General features: G+C 39.8%; 3 protein-coding genes across 4 annotated transcripts in view; 2 read left to right on the plus strand and 1 right to left on the minus strand.

Moving 5' to 3' along the window:
• ssuh2.1 (ssu-2 homolog, tandem duplicate 1) overlaps positions 1 to 4,777 on the minus strand; it is a 9,482-nt gene extending 4,705 nt beyond the window's left edge. For both annotated transcript variants that reach the window (XM_034533771.1, XM_034533770.1), the window contains exons 1-2: positions 4,653 to 4,777; positions 996 to 1,091 (exon numbers count right to left, since the gene is read on the minus strand). In XM_034533771.1, the coding sequence (XP_034389662.1) occupies positions 996 to 1,091; positions 4,653 to 4,677 (121 nt within the window). In that variant the 5' untranslated portion in view covers positions 4,678 to 4,777. The remainder of the gene's footprint in view (positions 1 to 995; positions 1,092 to 4,652) is intronic.
• Positions 4,778 to 6,178: 1,401 nt separating this feature from the next.
• dynlrb1 (dynein, light chain, roadblock-type 1) lies at positions 6,179 to 9,322 on the plus strand. Its single transcript, XM_034532705.1, has 4 exons — positions 6,179 to 6,303; positions 6,534 to 6,609; positions 8,538 to 8,705; positions 8,807 to 9,322. Exons 1-4 carry the CDS (start codon positions 6,301 to 6,303, stop codon positions 8,848 to 8,850), a joined length of 291 nt encoding a protein of 96 aa, XP_034388596.1. The 5' UTR covers positions 6,179 to 6,300; the 3' UTR covers positions 8,851 to 9,322.
• Positions 9,323 to 10,916: 1,594 nt separating this feature from the next.
• Positions 10,917 to 17,500, plus strand: part of map1lc3a (microtubule-associated protein 1 light chain 3 alpha) — a 7,865-nt gene continuing 1,281 nt past the window's right edge. The window contains exons 1-4 of the mRNA XM_034533121.1: positions 10,917 to 11,129; positions 12,533 to 12,588; positions 16,699 to 16,805; positions 17,037 to 17,500. The exon at positions 17,037 to 17,500 is cut by the window's right edge and continues 1,281 nt beyond it. Coding sequence (XP_034389012.1) covers positions 11,090 to 11,129; positions 12,533 to 12,588; positions 16,699 to 16,805; positions 17,037 to 17,199 — 366 coding nt within the window. The 5' untranslated portion in view covers positions 10,917 to 11,089 and the 3' untranslated portion in view covers positions 17,200 to 17,500. The remainder of the gene's footprint in view (positions 11,130 to 12,532; positions 12,589 to 16,698; positions 16,806 to 17,036) is intronic.

Raw genomic sequence — 17,500 nt, forward strand, 5'->3', positions numbered from 1 at the left:
CTTCATGTAGTGTTGGTTCTGGTGCCCCCTGTGGACTAAAGTGGTGGTGTTGGTTCTAGTGCCCCCTGTGGACTAAAGTGGTAGTGTAGGTTCTGGTGCCCCCTGTGGACTAAAGTGGTAGTGTTGGTTCTGGTGCCCCTTGTGGACTAAAGTGGTAGTGTAGGTTCTGGTGCCCCCTGTGGACTAAAGTGGTAGTGTTGGTTCTGGTGCCTCCTGTGGATTAAAGTGGTAGTGTTGGTTCTAGTGCCCCCTGTGGACTAAAGTGGTAGTGTTGGTTCTGGTGCCCCCTGTGGACTAAAGTGGTAGTGTTGGTTCTAGTGCCCCCTGTGGACTAAAGTGGTAGTGTTGGTTCTGGTGCCCCCTGTGGACTAAAGTGGTAGTGTTGGTTCTGGTGCCCCCTGTGGACTAAAGTGGTAGTGTTGGTTCTAGTGCCCCCTGTGGACTAAAGTGGTAGTGTTGGTTCTGGCGCCCCCTGTGGACTAAAGTGGTAGTGTTGGTTCTGGTGCCCCCTGTGGACTAAAGTGGTAGTGTTGGTTCTGGTGCCCCCTGTGGTCTAAAGTGGTAGTGTTGGTTCTGGTGCCCCCTGTGGACTAAAGTGGTAGTGTTGGTTCTGGTGCCCCCTGTGGTCTAAAGTGGTAGTGTTGGTTCTGGTGCCCCCTGTGGACTAAAGTGGTAGTGTTGGTTCTGGCGCCCCCTGTGGACTAAAGTGGTAGTGTTGGTTCTGGCGCCCCCTGTGGACTAAAGTGGTAGTGTTGGTTCTGGCGCCCCCTGTGGACTAAAGTGGTAGTGTTGGTTCTGGCGCCCCCTGTGGACTAAAGTGGTAGTGTTGGTTCTGGTGCCCCCTGTGGACTAAAGTGGTAGTGTTGGTTCTGGTGCCCCCTGTGGACTAAAGTGGTAGTGTTGGTTCTGGCGCCCCCTGTGGACTAAAGTGGTAGTGTTGGTTCTGGCGGAGGTTCCTGGAGGAGACCAAGAAGAGACCAGAACCACAGACTCACCTCCTCCTTTGTGGCCCTGGTATCCATGTATGACATCCAGCCAGCCAGGAGGGGGCGCTGCAGGGCCCTCCTCTGGTATGTTGGGGTCAAATGCACCTGAGAGGAAGAGTTCACTCTTCACCGGATGTGTTTATACATTACATACGGCAATGAAACGGATAATCAGTAGAAACTAAATGTTACACATGAACACGTAAACACATGAAGACATGAACACGTGAAAATATGAATACATGAACACATTAACATATGAATACATGAACACATGAAAACTTGAACACATAACCACGTGCACACATGAATACATGAACACATGAACATATGAATACATGAACACGTGCACACATAAAAACTTGAACACATGAATAAATGAACACATACACACATGAATACATGAATGCAACATCTCACTGGAAACTGGACGTGAAATCAGTAACATTCCTTGAATCACATTCAGGAGTGAAGTTTAGAACTGTATAAACTGTTATAACAGTTTATACAGTTATAACTAACTGTTATAAGCATTTTATGAGACAACAATAACACCAACACACACAAAAGACAAGTTTTTATTCAAATATGTTTTTTCCAACGCAAAAGGAATCCGCCTCTACATCTCTAAGGAGCTCGTCAGGTGGATCAGTTGATCCTCCCATTGCACAACAAGCTGCCCCCCCCCCCCCCACGCCCTGTGAGTCCACCTTTGTTCTTTAAGGTTCCTCCTCAAAGGGTTCCCATGCCTCCTGTAAACAGAGAAGGCCGATCCCTGCACGCTACTCGGCTCTCATACAACACATTTCAGATGACGCATGTTCCTGGACAAGTGGGTGAAATTCACCAGACACGAGTGCGTTTGATGCTTCCGACCCTTGTGGGACTTGCCCAACATGGACAAAGCAGACATAGTGGAAATAAAAGGTTTCAAAGGAGATAAGCCCCTCCCCCTCAGCGGCTAGTCTAGCGCCAACGAAGCAAATGGTCGCACGTTGTTCCCGTTTGCAGGATAATTGAAAAGCTCTCAGCTCGCCAACTTTGTCTCGGCTACTACGGAGAGGACAAGGCTCCACTTGCCCCGGGGCAACTTATGCAAGCCGTGCTGTTGAAGCCCTGGATTACTGCTGCATCCTGGGTAAACAGATCCGCGGATGAAGACCATGTGATACGAGGGAAAGTCACTGGAAAAGGTTTCCATGAACTCGGTTTAACAAACAGAGTGAGAGCACGACATCCGTCAGTGAAGCGTATTTGCATTGCGGGTGGAGCTCAAGAGGTGAAGCACGAGCCATTATTAACAGCTGGTGGTGTAAATGAAATACTTGTTTTAGTCTGTTTTCATCATCTCAATCCTGGGAAGAAATCACTGTAAAGTTAGTTGGAAATCATAAACGTATGAATCCAAAAACAATACTTTAAATCAGTGGTTCTCAAACTTTTTCTGTCGCTCCACTTCGGAGGAAGAACATTTTTCATGCCCCAACAAAATTGTAACAGAATAGTCCGTGCTGAATTTTCATTGAAATAACAACTTTTTGGGAGTTTTACAGTAAATATCTTTACAAAACAACAACGTGTATGGATAATATGTGTACAGTTCCAATTGTCTTGTACAGTCCTGTATGACATGTGTCATGCATATGACGGATGTTTAATGTCTCTGAGCTCAAAGACTCGCCACAACCCTTTTGTGAAGTTTTCCGCACTGCCCCCGCGCCCCACCTGTAATACCTCGGCGCCCCACAGTTTGAGAACCACAGCTTCAAATGCTTCAGAGATCCCCAGCTCGTGTTCGGAGGTGTGGTTCTACATAAATGTGCTTTTAATAAACTGCCGGAGGAACACATGCGTTTGCTTATTATCTAAATATATATGTAATGTCTTTGTACAACAATCCATGCAGCGTTACATAAACATGCACAATGGCGCCTGATTAAAACTCTTCCGAGGTGCGTCACGCTTTCACCAAAACAACGACGTGCGATAAAAATACACAAAACCTGCGCCGGGGATAAAAATACCAGCGAGAAGCAGTTTCCCTGGAAAGATCGTGGCCGAGATGGAGAGAGTGTGAGAACGGCGTGGAGGGAAACTCGTTAAGAGAGAGACAAATGAAAGAGGGAGGGGCGGGGAGAACAATGAGTCCGAAATACTCCTGCAGAACCAAACACAACGTTCTGTACGGACGGTGGCCTGCAGGTACAAATACATGCAGGTACATTTGTATTTCGTTGTATTTTTTCACCGTACAGATTTGCATAGTTTTTTTTCTCAGATAAATTATTTAAATGTTATCTATTTTTTCTGATTTTCACCTAAACATTTTATATTATGTTCTCGTGTATTTATTGTACCTATTATATGAAATATTGTCGTGTTTTATAGTGTTTTTTAAATGTCCATTATTTCTAACATTTTGCACAGATGTTTTAGTTCTAAAGTGTTTGGTCATATTTTTACATCACATATTTATAACATTCATGCTTTATATATTTTTTTCATATTTTTACTGTACAGATTAGTGTTTTTTTCTCAGATATATTATTAAACAGTGATATCATTTTGTCCTATTTGTATTGGATGTACTTCATTGTATATTTTACAATTTTCACTGTCCTTAATTTACACATTTTATAAAGTATTGTGGTATTTTTACTGCACATATTTTATATTGTTTATCGTATTTCTATTGATTATCTAATATTATTGTTCCTATTCTTATTTTAGTACATATTTTATACGACGTATCATATTTTCAAAGTTGCATACTGTGAGGTCATTCAGCGTTTACGCTGTTGTTTTTCCTCAGAAATACGAGATAATAACAAGAATCATTATAATTTATAATAACTGCTTTTTTTAATGACTTTTTTCCCACAAAAATACGAGATAAAAACAATAAATAATGTAATTCAGAAAAAAATTCAGTTTTTTATGAAAACCTTTTTATTATTATCATTTTTTAAAACTGATGTTTTTATCATCAAACTTTTTTTTTAACATTTAAAAACAATAATTTATATAATTCACAAGAAACTCCGTTTTGTGTGACATTTTTTCCACAGAAATACGAGATAATAATAATAATTGTTATACTAATTCAAAAATATTTTTCACGAAAACCTTTTGTTCACATTATTACGAGGTAATAACAATAATTATTATAATTCAGAAAAACAGCTTTTTTTACACAACCTTTTTTTTGCACGAAAATACGATAAAACATTAATTAGTCAAATCGAGGAAAAACAGCAGTTTTTTCTTTTACAGAATAATTCAGAAAAACTGTTTTTTTTCCCTCATAAATACGAGACAGTAACAATAAAAACAGGGGGCAGTGAATGCAACTCCCTTCTGAAGGTTGCTCCCAGTGTTCCCAGTAACACATTAAACCACAGTCAGTGGGCTTTACACGTAAACGTAACCCCAGCAAACGGTGTTCAACACACTTCTGCAACAAGTTTAAATAAAACCGGAGACAAACAACAGTTATAAAAGTAACTGCAGTGAAATCCGCGTTCAGGAACGAGGACCACTTAAACCCGGTTTCCCCCGTGGTCCCCGTTACACCCCTCTCGCCCAGCACACGGAGCTCAGCGCGGTGTCCACGTCCTTGTGGCCGGCTGTGACCCCCCTTCCGCCCGCAGTAAACGGTTTGCTCACCGAGGTCCTCGTCGTGGTCGCTCATGTCTGCGCCCTCGGACCGTTTGAGGGAAGAAGCTCCGCGACAAGAAGGCTGCAGAGACCCGCGCCAGGTGCTGCTTCCGGTTGGGTCTTTTAGAAATAAAAGCCCAGCGTTCACGAGTATTAACGGTAATAACACTTAAACTATTTGAACGGAAACCACTAAAAGAAGTCATTTATTTTCAGTGTTGGTCACTGCGTTTCTATCTTTCAAATAAAGGATTTATGTAAATTTTTTCAAATTTAGACATCTTTCTACATTAATTCATTATTAAACATTAGTTTTCCAGCCAAACTCAGTTACATTGAGGTGGAAACTAAAATATTGATTAATATGCCTTTCCCAATAAATGTAATAATTACATATTTAATGAAAATAAAATGAATTAATAGAAAATGTAACATATATACCATATAACATATACATGAATACCTAGATACTAAATAAATAAATATTGCATATTATTATCTTCCTATATCCTAATCTGATATCAACTTGGATTAATGGATCTGGGCGGATAACGGATCTTGTTTTCTGTCAATGAGCTGATTCATTTGTCTCAAAGGGACTTTTATAAAAACATTGTTGAATATGTTTTTCTCTCACAGAATCATATTTGCCTTTAGTTCAACTTAAAGTCCTTCTTTTGTGTAAAGCCAAGACTTGTTTCCACCCTGTTTTACTTTGAAGGCGACATCTCCAGACTTCCGGTTCTGGCGTGTCTGTTTATGTCTGACTTGATGCAGAATAAACGGCCACGCCCACATTGCTTACATTCTTACCCTAAAACGATTTATTAAAAAAAGTTCAATGTCTCGTAAGACATTTTTTTTCCTGAGTAAAACATTCTAATTAATAACAATAAAAAAAATATCATACATTTTTATCTCAAATTACAACAAAACAGGAAATGGAAAATTGTGTATAATATATCTTCCTAGATATTAAATGTGGGCAGCTGTTTGAACTCCATTGTTCCCACATGCTTCCTTGTTGTTCCCAGAGGTGGAAAGAAACTACATTAAATCAAACATTAGACTTTACTGAAATAAAGTAAAAGTACCTCATATGTGTACTTGAGAATATTTAATTTAAAGTTATTTTACAAATTGAACAAACCAACACTTCACACGTGTGTAGCTGAAATGATGTTATCGGTTAATCAATTAGCCGATCGATAGAAAAATAATTGCCGCTATCTTCATAATTTTTCAAACAAATAAATAAACTTGAGATTATCATCTTATTATATAACAATCACATGATACATTTGAGTACTTTTAATATTAGAGTTTCATGATTATACTGATATAATTGTACTTGTAACCGAGTATTCTTACAGTGTACCGTGTATTTTTCATGTATTTTTACTTAAGTACATGATCTAAATCCTTCCTCCACCTCTCAGAAAGATGTGTTATAGTTCAGAAACTGCTCGTGTGCGTGTATTTTAGTACAAGAACCCCGTTTTCCATTTGTTCCCCTTGGACCACGAACGCAGCATCGAGGCACTTGACCCGGAAGTGGACGTCAGTCTTCTCCCAGCAACCCGCCGGAGCCGTTAGCTGCTGTTCTGCGGAGCTCGAAGACTCATCTCCAACACGGACCCCTCCTCTCATCGCTGACATGGTAGGAAGACTCCTCGACCAGCACGCGGCTGGAGCGCGTCCACGGCCCGGCTCGGGCGGCCGCTGAAGGCCCTAAAGAGGGACTTTGGTTCGGATGAGAACCGAAGCTAGCGGGCGTTGCCAGCGTAGCTTCTCCGTGTTGTTTCCGGTGTTGGCCGCAGATAGCCCGGGGTGTACTGGGGGGTGTCGTTCACTTCTGTTACCGTGTTAAATGATGCTCACTCTCCACAGGCGGAAGTAGAAGAAACCCTGAAGAGGATCCAGAGCCAGAACGGAGTGCAGGGAATCATCATCGTCAATTCAGAAGGTACAGCATTATTATTATTAACCATACAGCACCACCTTTTATTATTATTATTAACCATACAGCACCACCTTTTATTATTATTATTAACCATACAGCACCACCTTTTATTATTATTATTAACCATACAGCACCACCTTTTATTATTATTATTAACCATACAGCACCACCTTTTATTATTATTATTAACCATACAGCACCACCTTTTATTATTATTAACCATACAGCACCACCTTTTATTATTAATATTAACCATACAGCACCACCTTTTATTATTATTATTAACCATACAGCACCACCTTTTATTATTATTATTAACCATACAGCACCACCTTTTATTATTATACAGCACCACCTTTTATTATTATTATTAACCATACAGCACCACCTTTTATTATTATTATTAACCATACAGCACCACCTTTTATTATTATTAACCATACAGCACCACCTTTTATTATTAATATTAACCATACAGCACCACCTTTTATTATTATTATTAACCATACAGCACCACCTTTTATTATTATACAGCACCACCTTTTATTATTATACAGCACCACCTTTTATTATTATTATTAACCATACAGCACCACCTTTTATTATTATTATTAACCATACAGCACCACCTTTTATTATTATACAGCACCACCTTTTATTATTATACAGCACCACCTTTTATTATTATTATTAACCATACAGCACCACCTTTTATTATTATACAGCACCACCTTTTATTATTATTATTAACCATACAGCACCACCTTTTATTATTATACAGCACCACCTTTTATTATTATTATTAACCATACAGCACCACCTTTTATTATTATACAGCACCACCTTTTATTATTATTATTAACCATACAGCACCACCTTTTATTATTATTATTAACCATACAGCACCACCTTTTATTATTATTATTAACCATACAACACCACCTTTTATTATTATACAGCACCACCTTTTATTATTATTAACCATACAGCACCACCTTTTATTATTATACAGCACCACCTTTTATTATTATTATTAACCATACAGCACCACCTTTTATTATTATTATTAACCATACAGCACCACCTTTTATTATTATTAACCATACAGCACCACCTTTTATTATTATTAACCATACAGCACCACCTTTTATTATTATTAACCATACAGCACCACCTTTTATTATTATTAACCATACAGCACCACCTTTTATTATTATTATTATTAACCATACAGCACCACCTTTTATTATTATACAGCACCACCTTTTATTATTATTAACCATACATCACCACCTTTTATTATTATTATTAACCATACAACACCACCTTTTATTATTATTAACCATACAGCACCACCTTTTATTATTATTATTAACCATACAACACCACCTTTTATTATTATTAACCATACAGCACCACCTTTTATTATTATTAACCATACAGCACCACCTTTTATTATTATTAACCATACAACACCACCTTTTATTATTAACCATACAGCACCACCTTTTATTATTATTATTAACCATACAGCACCACCTTTTATGATTATTAACCATACAGCACCACCTTTTATTATTATTAACCATACAGCACCACCTTTTATTATTATTAACCATACAGCACCACCTTTTATTATTATTAACCATACAGCACCACCTTTTATTATTCCCTCTCTTTCCTTTTTTCCACCAATTTTCTTTTCCAATCATAATTAGCATCAATTAATCTGCCATTTACTGTTTACATTGAATCTATCAAATCAACTTCATTTAATATGTAAATGATCTTAATATGTAAATTAATACCATACCATATGTAAATGTGCATATATGCAAATTCATATAATATGTATATAATGGGAGTGTGCTATGTAAATCCCCATATATGTAAATGAGCATGTGATATGTAAATGAGCCCCGCCCCCTCAGGAATCCCCATCAAGACGACTCTGGACAACGCCAGCACGGTTCAGTACGCCGGACTCATCCACCAGCTGGTGATGAAGGCCCGGAGCACCGTGAGAGACATCGACCCCCAGAACGACCTCACCTTCCTCCGCATCCGCTCCAAGAAGAACGAGATCATGATCGCTCCAGGTGAGGGGGGGGGGGGCTATGGGGGGGCGGCGCTTTAAATGATGCTCGGCCATGTTGTCGTCCGCAACGTGGACTTTAATGATTGTGGTTCTTCCGCACAGATAAGGACTATTTCCTGATCGTCATCCAGAACCCGTCGGACTGAAAGAGGATGTGCAGCCCGACTCGGTTCCCTCTTCGTCTTCATATTTAACAGCCAAACGTTCTCTTTGTGTCGCTAATGAAAGGAACCCGTTCACCAGGAGCTCCTCGCTGTCCCAGGAAGTAACGACAGGATTTAACAGGCGGAGGAAATTGAATCGCATTTCTTTTTCCGTGTTTTAGCATTCCAGTGTGGCCTCCTCTGCATACTGTATGTTCATGTCAATGTTTATTATTATTATTATTATTATTATTATTATTATTATACCGTAACGCTGGACATGGCTGCACAGTGTGCAAGAGAGAGAGAGAGAGAAAGAAAGAGTTCTTCAGTTCCACCTTTATAAAAAAAAAAAAAGTTGGGATTGTTATTTATTGTTTTGTTGGCAAAAGATGTCGAAGTCCAGTATTTACACTACGAACACGTCTCCGCTCTGATGGTTGTTTTTAAGGAATTAATAAATGTCTAAATGTTCTTCTGCTGTCATGTACTTAATTTACATTATGTTGGTATTTTTAATTGATGCTAAACTTCCCAAAAAGAAAACTAAAACGGCAACAAAGACTCAAAATGTCTAAAAAGAAACGGAAAACAACAACAAAGAGACTCAAAATGTCTAAAAAGAAACGGAAAACAACAACAAAGACTCAAAATGTCTAAAAAGAAACGGAAAACAACAACAAAGACTCAAAATGTCTAAAAAGAAACGGAAAACAACAACAAAGACTCAAAATGTCTAAAAAGAAACGGAAAACAACAACAAAGACTCAAAATGTCTAAAAAGAAACGGAAAACAACAACAAAGACTCAAAATGTCTAAAAAGAAACGGAAAACAACAACAAAGAGACTCAAAATGTCTAAAAAGAAACGGAAAACAACAACAAAGAGACTCAAAATGTCTAAAAAGAAACGGAAAACAACAACAAAGAGACTCAAAATGTCTGAAACGAAACGGAAAACAACAACAAAGAGACTAAACGGCTACAAAGATGCAAAATGACGACAGTAAGATTCTAAACGTTCACAAAAAGACGCAACACTAAGACAGATTATATGAAAAGTGAATTCCTCGTTGACTTCGCTGCTTCATGTGGAAACGTGTTTCTTTTCTGATGGTTAAATAAAAACAAACTTTGCATGAACTGATGTTGATTGTTGGTCATCAGCCAACAACAGGAACCTGTTCCTGTGTAACTCGGTGCACAGACACGTCCAAGTGGGAATCACGTTCAAAGAATCTGAATCCGCTTTATTGTTTATAGGTAATGGCACATTTAGTATTTGCTGGAAAGAAATAAACACGAGAATAAAATTAAAAGTCAAGAAACAAATAGAAACGTTGACAATACAAATGTGAAAAAGGTACACTATCAATTATAAAACAAATGCCCATAAAATGAGATTAAAAACATGGGGTCAATGTTTTGTCCAGCTGTTAAAGAGCCGACAGGTTTGACAACTGTGGGCATAAATATTGCATCACTTCCTGTCAGTACAAAGTCCAGATCAACATATTATACAACATACATAAATATAAACATAATATAACGTATAAATATCCAACAAATCTGTATTCCTCCAAATTCTTCGAACAAATCTTTATTCATTCAAATTCTTAGATTTATCTATTTTTATATATATATATATATATATATATATATATATATATATATATTGTGTTGAACTAATCATAAAATCAAAATGTGTAAATATTTAGTGTAACAATGATATAACAACACCAATAATATATATATATATATATATATATATACATTATTAGATCGTATTTTGTTCTATTGTATATTCACCCATATTCTGTGTCTTGTACACTAATTATTACAATATAATAATAATTATAATATTTGACGTCATTTAAGTTAATGTTCTTGTTTCTCTGAACCATGTTGCGTACATGTCTTTATATTTGAATGTTTTTCAATAGCATTGCTCATCTATGAAATAACTAAATAATGTTGCATGAGCGTTAATGTCGCAACGGGCATAATTAAAGCGACAGTGTCACCAGCGCGTGACTCGGACGGCTCGCGGATCAACTGGCGAACGGCCCCTTTAAATCCAGCGGATGACGTCAGCGCCTCGGTTTACTTCGCTTTGTCCCGGAGCCTTGTTTTTCAGATCGAGACCAGAGGGAAACCAGACACGGCTCCTCCGCGACCGGCGCTGTAAGAAGTTATAACCGCTCACTCATTAGTTTATAACGGTGTAATAACCCCCGCGGTGATGCCGTCCGACAGACCCTTCAAGCAGAGGAGGACCTTCGGTAAGAAAACCGCCCGTTGATGCCGCTGGTCATCCGGCCCGCTAGCTAGCTAGCTAGCTAGCTCCCCGTGTTGTTGACCTGTTTGTTGTGCTTATTGTGGTGAAGGGCTTTATCTAAATGTTTGGTTTTATAGCTCACATTGCTAGCAACGTGGGGACAGAAGCTCCGGGGCGTTCAAGTCTATAACATGGTACACAAAAAACAATCTAATTGTAACACGGAGCTAAATGCCAGAATGTGTGTTGTCTCTAAAAGCCAGCTGGGGTCACGTGGTTCGTGGAGCTGCGTGACGTCACCAGCCTGCGCACAGACTGTAAGCATTCAGAGTTCCTGCTCCAGAGGACAACAGCACGTGCTCGGTGGTTCATGTTGTAACTGGATGCGGAGGGTTGCATAAGAGTGTGTGTGTGTGTGTGACTCCACAATAACTGGAGTATTATAAACAGACAGAATCACTATTATATGTATATATTAATGGTGATTAGCTTGATCCGTTCACTCATGGTGTATAAGATTAAAAACACTCCTCAGCCAGAGGTCGTTTAGTTTAATTAGTAGTTTGGTACAGAGGACTTTCTCAGCCACACAACCAGAGTGCATGTTCCCAACATTTAGGAGTATAATGTTCCCTGTGTGATTATAACAAGAAATACTTTTAAAAAGAAGCAGATACTTAAGAAATGAAGAGAATCTAAAATAGGATTCTCCTCATCTTTTCCAAAGCCACCATATCTTTTGATGAATATTTGAGCATGAAGCCCCTCCCCTTGGCACGTAGCCCCTCCCCTTCGCCGGGGAAGAACAACAACATGCATGGAAGAAAACAAAGAGACCTTTCATTCACACTTCCCCCGACTGAGCTTGTGAACCCAGCCAGGGATTAAAAAAGAAAAGCTGATGTTTTCCTGGAATGAAGCTTTTCTTTCTCCCAGAGAGACGCAGCTGTTAAAAAGTGGAATAAGCTGCAGGAATAAAACTAATGATATGCAAAGTGGTTCAACATTTCACACAAACGCACACAGAATTCATTTGTCGCAAACAAAACTTTGCTTCATAACCGATAAAATATGACCAACAGTTAAGTTCTGAGACCCAAGATGTCGCTAATATGATGAATAAATATAAAGGGATCCATTAATTAATCATCAGGGGGGACTTATTGATTATTTACATGGCCTATTTGCTTTTGTTTAGGTTGTTTTTTCCAAGGGAAAAGATTACATTCAAATAAATGACGAACCCTCAGCTCGGTGTTACAGAAACAGGATTAAATGAGATGGAAATGCTCTTCAAACAAGTCCTTCATTATACATTAAGGGCGTGTTCTCTGGGGAGGAATGGACATCGGCCATGGTCCTGGTTCTTCTTTCATCAACTCTTTTGGTCTGTTTTGTTGCCCACAGCTGATCGGTGCAAAGAGGTCCAGCAGATCCGGGATCAGCACCCCAACAAGATCCCCGTAAGCTCTCCAACACCTCCTCCCTCCTCGTGGCTCTCAGCTGGTGGTCCGTACCAGGACCGAACGCACCGCTCTCCTGAACACCTGTTGGCTCATTAGTTTGATGACTCTTGCGCTCAAAGAATAATCAAATATTAGTCACTTATTAGTTTTAAACTTCAATCTGTAATAAAGTCTGGTTCCTTTTATCGGAATGAGCTGAAATCGCAGCTACAGGCTTCCATGAAGGCCGGTTTTCATATTTAATATCAGTCATCTGCTCCTTAAAGGACTAGAGATGAATTAATATTTGATGCACTCGTTAGTCTCTTTGTTTCTAGGGACCGAGCACGTTCAATACTAGACGTGAACGCGCTGATGTGCATCCGTAGTTAACTCGACAGGTGACGGTATACAGACATGAAATACACAAGTACAACATACATTGTACCACAAGTACAGCTGTGCAGCAGCCGGTTAGCTTAGCTTAGCATAAAGACCGCATGCAGAGATCCTGGTTCTGTCCTCACGTCTTTGATCTCAACGTCAACATGAAGGAATCTGTGTTCCGAATAAAAGTTACTGTACTTTAGTTCGTACTTCAGTGTGTACTTTAGTGTGTACTTTAGTTCGTACTTCAGTGCGTACTTTAGTTCGTACTTTACTGTGTACTTTAGTTCGTACTTCAGTGCGTACTTCAGTGTGTACTTTAGCTGGTACTTCAGTGTGTACTTTAGTGCGTATTTTAGCTGGTACTTCAGTGTGTACTTTAGTGCATACTTTAGCTGGTACTTCAGTGTGTACTTTAGTTTGTACTTTAGTACGTACTTTAGCTGGTACTTCAGTGTGTACTTTAGCTGGTACTTCAGTGTGTACTTTAGTGCGTACTTCAGTGCGTACTTTAGTTTGTACTTCAGTACGTACTTTAGCTGGTATTTCAGTGTGTACTTTAGCTGGTACTTCAGTGTGTACTTTAGCTGGTACTTCAGTGTGTACTTTAGCTGGTACTTCAGTGTGTACTTTAGTGCGTACTTTAGTTTGTACTTTAGTACGTACTTTAGCTGGTACTTCAGTGTGTACTTTAGCTGGTACTTCAGTGTGTACTTTAGCTGGTACTTCAGTGTGTACTTTAGCTGGTACTTCAGTGCGTACTTTAGTTTGTACTTCAGTACGTACTTTAGCTGGTATTTCAGTGTGTACTTTAGCTGGTACTTCAGTGTGTACTTTAGCTGGTACTTCAGTGTGTACTTTAGCTGGTACTTCAGTGTGTACTTTAGCTGGTACTTCAGTGTGTACTTTAGTGCGTACTTTAGTTTGTACTTTAGTACGTACTTTAGCTGGTACTTCAGTGTGTACTTTAGCTGGTACTTCAGTGTGTACTTTAGCTGGTACTTCAGTGCGTACTTTAGCTGGTACTTCAGTGCGTACTTTAGCTGGTACTTCAGTGTGTACTTTAGCTGGTACTTCAGTGTGTACTTTAGCTGGTACTTCAGTGTGTACTTTAGCTGGTACTTCAGTGTGTACTTTAGCTGGTAGTTCAGTGCGTACTTTAGCTGGTACTTCAGTGTGTACTTTAGCTGGTACTTCAGTGTGTACTTTAGCTGGTACTTCAGTGTGTACTTTAGCTGGTACTTCAGTGTGTACTTTAGCTGGTACTTCAGTGTGTACTTTAGCTGGTACTTCAGTGCGTACTTTAGCTGGTACTTTAGTGTGTACTTTAGCTGGTACTTCAGTGTGTACTTTAGCTGGTACTTCAGTGTGTACTTTAGCTGGTACTTCAGTGTGTACTTTAGCTGGTACTTTAGTGCGTACTTTAGCTGGTACTTCAGTGCGTACTTTAGCTGGTACTTCAGTGCGTACTTTAGCTGGTACTTCAGTGTGTACTTTAGCTGGTACTTCAGTGCGTACTTTAGCTGGTATTTCAGTGTGTACTTTAGCTGGTACTTCAGTGCGTACTTTAGCTGGTACTTTAGTGTGTACTTTAGCTGGTACTTCAGTGCGTACTTTAGCTGGTATTTCAGTGTGTACTTTAGCTGGTACTTCAGTGCGTACTTTAGCTGGTACTTTAGTGTGTACTTTAGCTGGTACTTCAGTGCGTACTTTAGCTGGTACTTCAGTGCGTACTTTAGCTGGTACTTTAGTGTGTACTTTAGCTGGTACTTCAGTGCGTACTTTAGCTGGTATTTCAGTGTGTACTTTAGCTGGTACTTCAGTGCGTACTTTAGCTGGTATTTCAGTGTGTACTTTAGCTGGTACTTTAGTGTGTACTTTAGTTCGTACTTCAGTGCGTACTTTAGTTCGTACTTTACTGTGTACTTTAGTTCGTACTTCAGTGTGTACTTTAGCTGGTACTTCAGTGTGTACTTTAGTGCGTATTTTAGCTGGTACTTCAGTGTGTACTTTAGTGCATACTTTAGCTGGTACTTCAGTGTGTACTTTAGTTTGTACTTTAGTACGTACTTTAGCTGGTACTTCAGTGTGTACTTTAGCTGGTACTTCAGTGTGTACTTTAGTGCGTACTTCAGTGCGTACTTTAGTTTGTACTTCAGTACGTACTTTAGCTGGTATTTCAGTGTGTACTTTAGCTGGTACTTCAGTGTGTACTTTAGCTGGTACTTCAGTGTGTACTTTAGCTGGTACTTCAGTGTGTACTTTAGTGCGTACTTTAGTTTGTACTTTAGTACGTACTTTAGCTGGTACTTCAGTGTGTACTTTAGCTGGTACTTCAGTGTGTACTTTAGCTGGTACTTCAGTGTGTACTTTAGCTGGTACTTCAGTGCGTACTTTAGTTTGTACTTCAGTACGTACTTTAGCTGGTATTTCAGTGTGTACTTTAGCTGGTACTTCAGTGTGTACTTTAGCTGGTACTTCAGTGTGTACTTTAGCTGGTACTTCAGTGTGTACTTTAGTGCGTACTTTAGTTTGTACTTTAGTACGTACTTTAGCTGGTACTTCAGTGTGTACTTTAGCTGGTACTTCAGTGTGTACTTTAGCTGGTACTTCAGTGCGTACTTTAGCTGGTACTTCAGTGCGTACTTTAGCTGGTACTTCAGTGTGTACTTTAGCTGGTACTTCAGTGTGTACTTTAGCTGGTACTTCAGTGTGTACTTTAGCTGGTACTTCAGTGCGTATTTTAGCTGGTACTTCAGTGTGTACTTTAGCTGGTACTTCAGTGTGTACTTTAGCTGGTACTTCAGTGTGTACTTTAGCTGGTACTTCAGTGTGTACTTTAGCTGGTACTTCAGTGTGTACTTTAGCTGGTACTTCAGTGCGTACTTTAGCTGGTATTTCAGTGTGTACTTTAGCTGGTACTTCAGTGCGTACTTTAGCTGGTACTTTAGTGTGTACTTTAGCTGGTACTTCAGTGCGTACTTTAGCTGGTACTTCAGTGCGTACTTTAGCTGGTACTTTAGTGTGTACTTTAGCTGGTACTTCAGTGCGTACTTTAGCTGGTATTTCAGTGTGTACTTTAGCTGGTACTTCAGTGCGTACTTTAGCTGGTATTTCAGTGTGTACTTTAGCTGGTACTTCAGTGCGTACTTTAGCTGGTACTTCAGTGCGTACTTTAGCTGGTATTTCAGTGTGTACTTTAGCTGGTATTTCAGTGTGTACTTTAGCTGGTACTTCAGTGCGTACTTTAGCTGGTATTTCAGTGTGTACTTTAGCTGGTACTTCAGTGCGTACTTTAGCTGGTACTTCAGTGCGTACTTTAGCTGGTACTTCAGTGCGTACTCACTTCAACCACAATGTAAATAGCACTTTGTGTACAGTTCAAAACAAAGAGGTCCTGGACGATGCTGCAGATTCTTCTTATTCTTCCCTCTTTGGCTAAAGCTAAGCTAACCCTCCAAGCTAACCCTCCAAGCTAACCCTCCAAGCTAACCCTCCAAGCTAACCCTCCAAGCTAGCTTCATATTCGCCTCTCAAACATGTTTTCTTGAGCGATACTTCTGTCTCTCAATAATATGTCTATAATATACAGATGACATAATATACATAATATGTATATCATACACATATAATATACATATTATACATATATTATGCATATAATATACATCATTTACATAATATAGATATAATACACACATCTACCCGACATGACTCACAGGAAGTGGTTCCCCTCTGCAGGTGATCATCGAGAGGTACAAAGGAGAGAAGCAGCTGCCCGTGTTGGACAAGACCAAGTTCCTGGTGCCGGACCACGTGAACATGAGCGAGCTGGTCAAGATCATCAGGTGTGTGTGTGTGTGTGTGTGTGTGTGTGTGTGTGTGTGTGTGTGTGTGTGTGTGTGTGTGTGTGTGTGTGTGTGTGTGTGTGTGTGTGTGTGTGTGTGTCTGTGTGTCTGTGTGTCTGTGTCTGGGAGGAAGGAAGGGAGGAATGTTCTACTGATCACATGTTCTACTGATCACATGTTCTACTGGATATTAAAGGACAGAACCACATGTCTGGCCTCTTGCCCCCTCAGGCGTCGTCTGCAGCTGAACCCGACTCAGGCCTTCTTCCTGCTGGTGAACCAGCACAGCATGGTGTCCGTGTCCACGCCCATCTCTGAGATCTACGAGCAGGAGAGAGACGAGGACGGCTTCCTCTACATGGTCTACGCCTCGCAGGAGACCTTCGGCTGCTAGGGGGGTACTGTTGGGGGGGGGGGGCATCTTCAGGAGACGGAGGGAGAGAGAGACGGTGACGGTGGACCAAACTCCACCTTCTCTCCACTACATAGCAGCACCCTGTTAGAGTACATGTGACCTCCCCCCCTCCCCCCTATCTGTAGTCCAGCCCCCTTTTCCTATTGGTCAGTACAACACTACAAATCCAGAGACCCCCCCCCCCCCATATGTTTGTTATGTCTGTCTGAAGTTAGCTCGCCACTGACTGCAGAGAAGCTGACGCTCTAAAAACTAAATGTAATACTTAACAGAAAATTAA

Source organism: Cyclopterus lumpus, chromosome 5 (assembly GCF_009769545.1).
Source record: "Cyclopterus lumpus isolate fCycLum1 chromosome 5, fCycLum1.pri, whole genome shotgun sequence".
Lineage (NCBI taxonomy): Eukaryota > Metazoa > Chordata > Actinopteri > Perciformes > Cyclopteridae > Cyclopterus > Cyclopterus lumpus.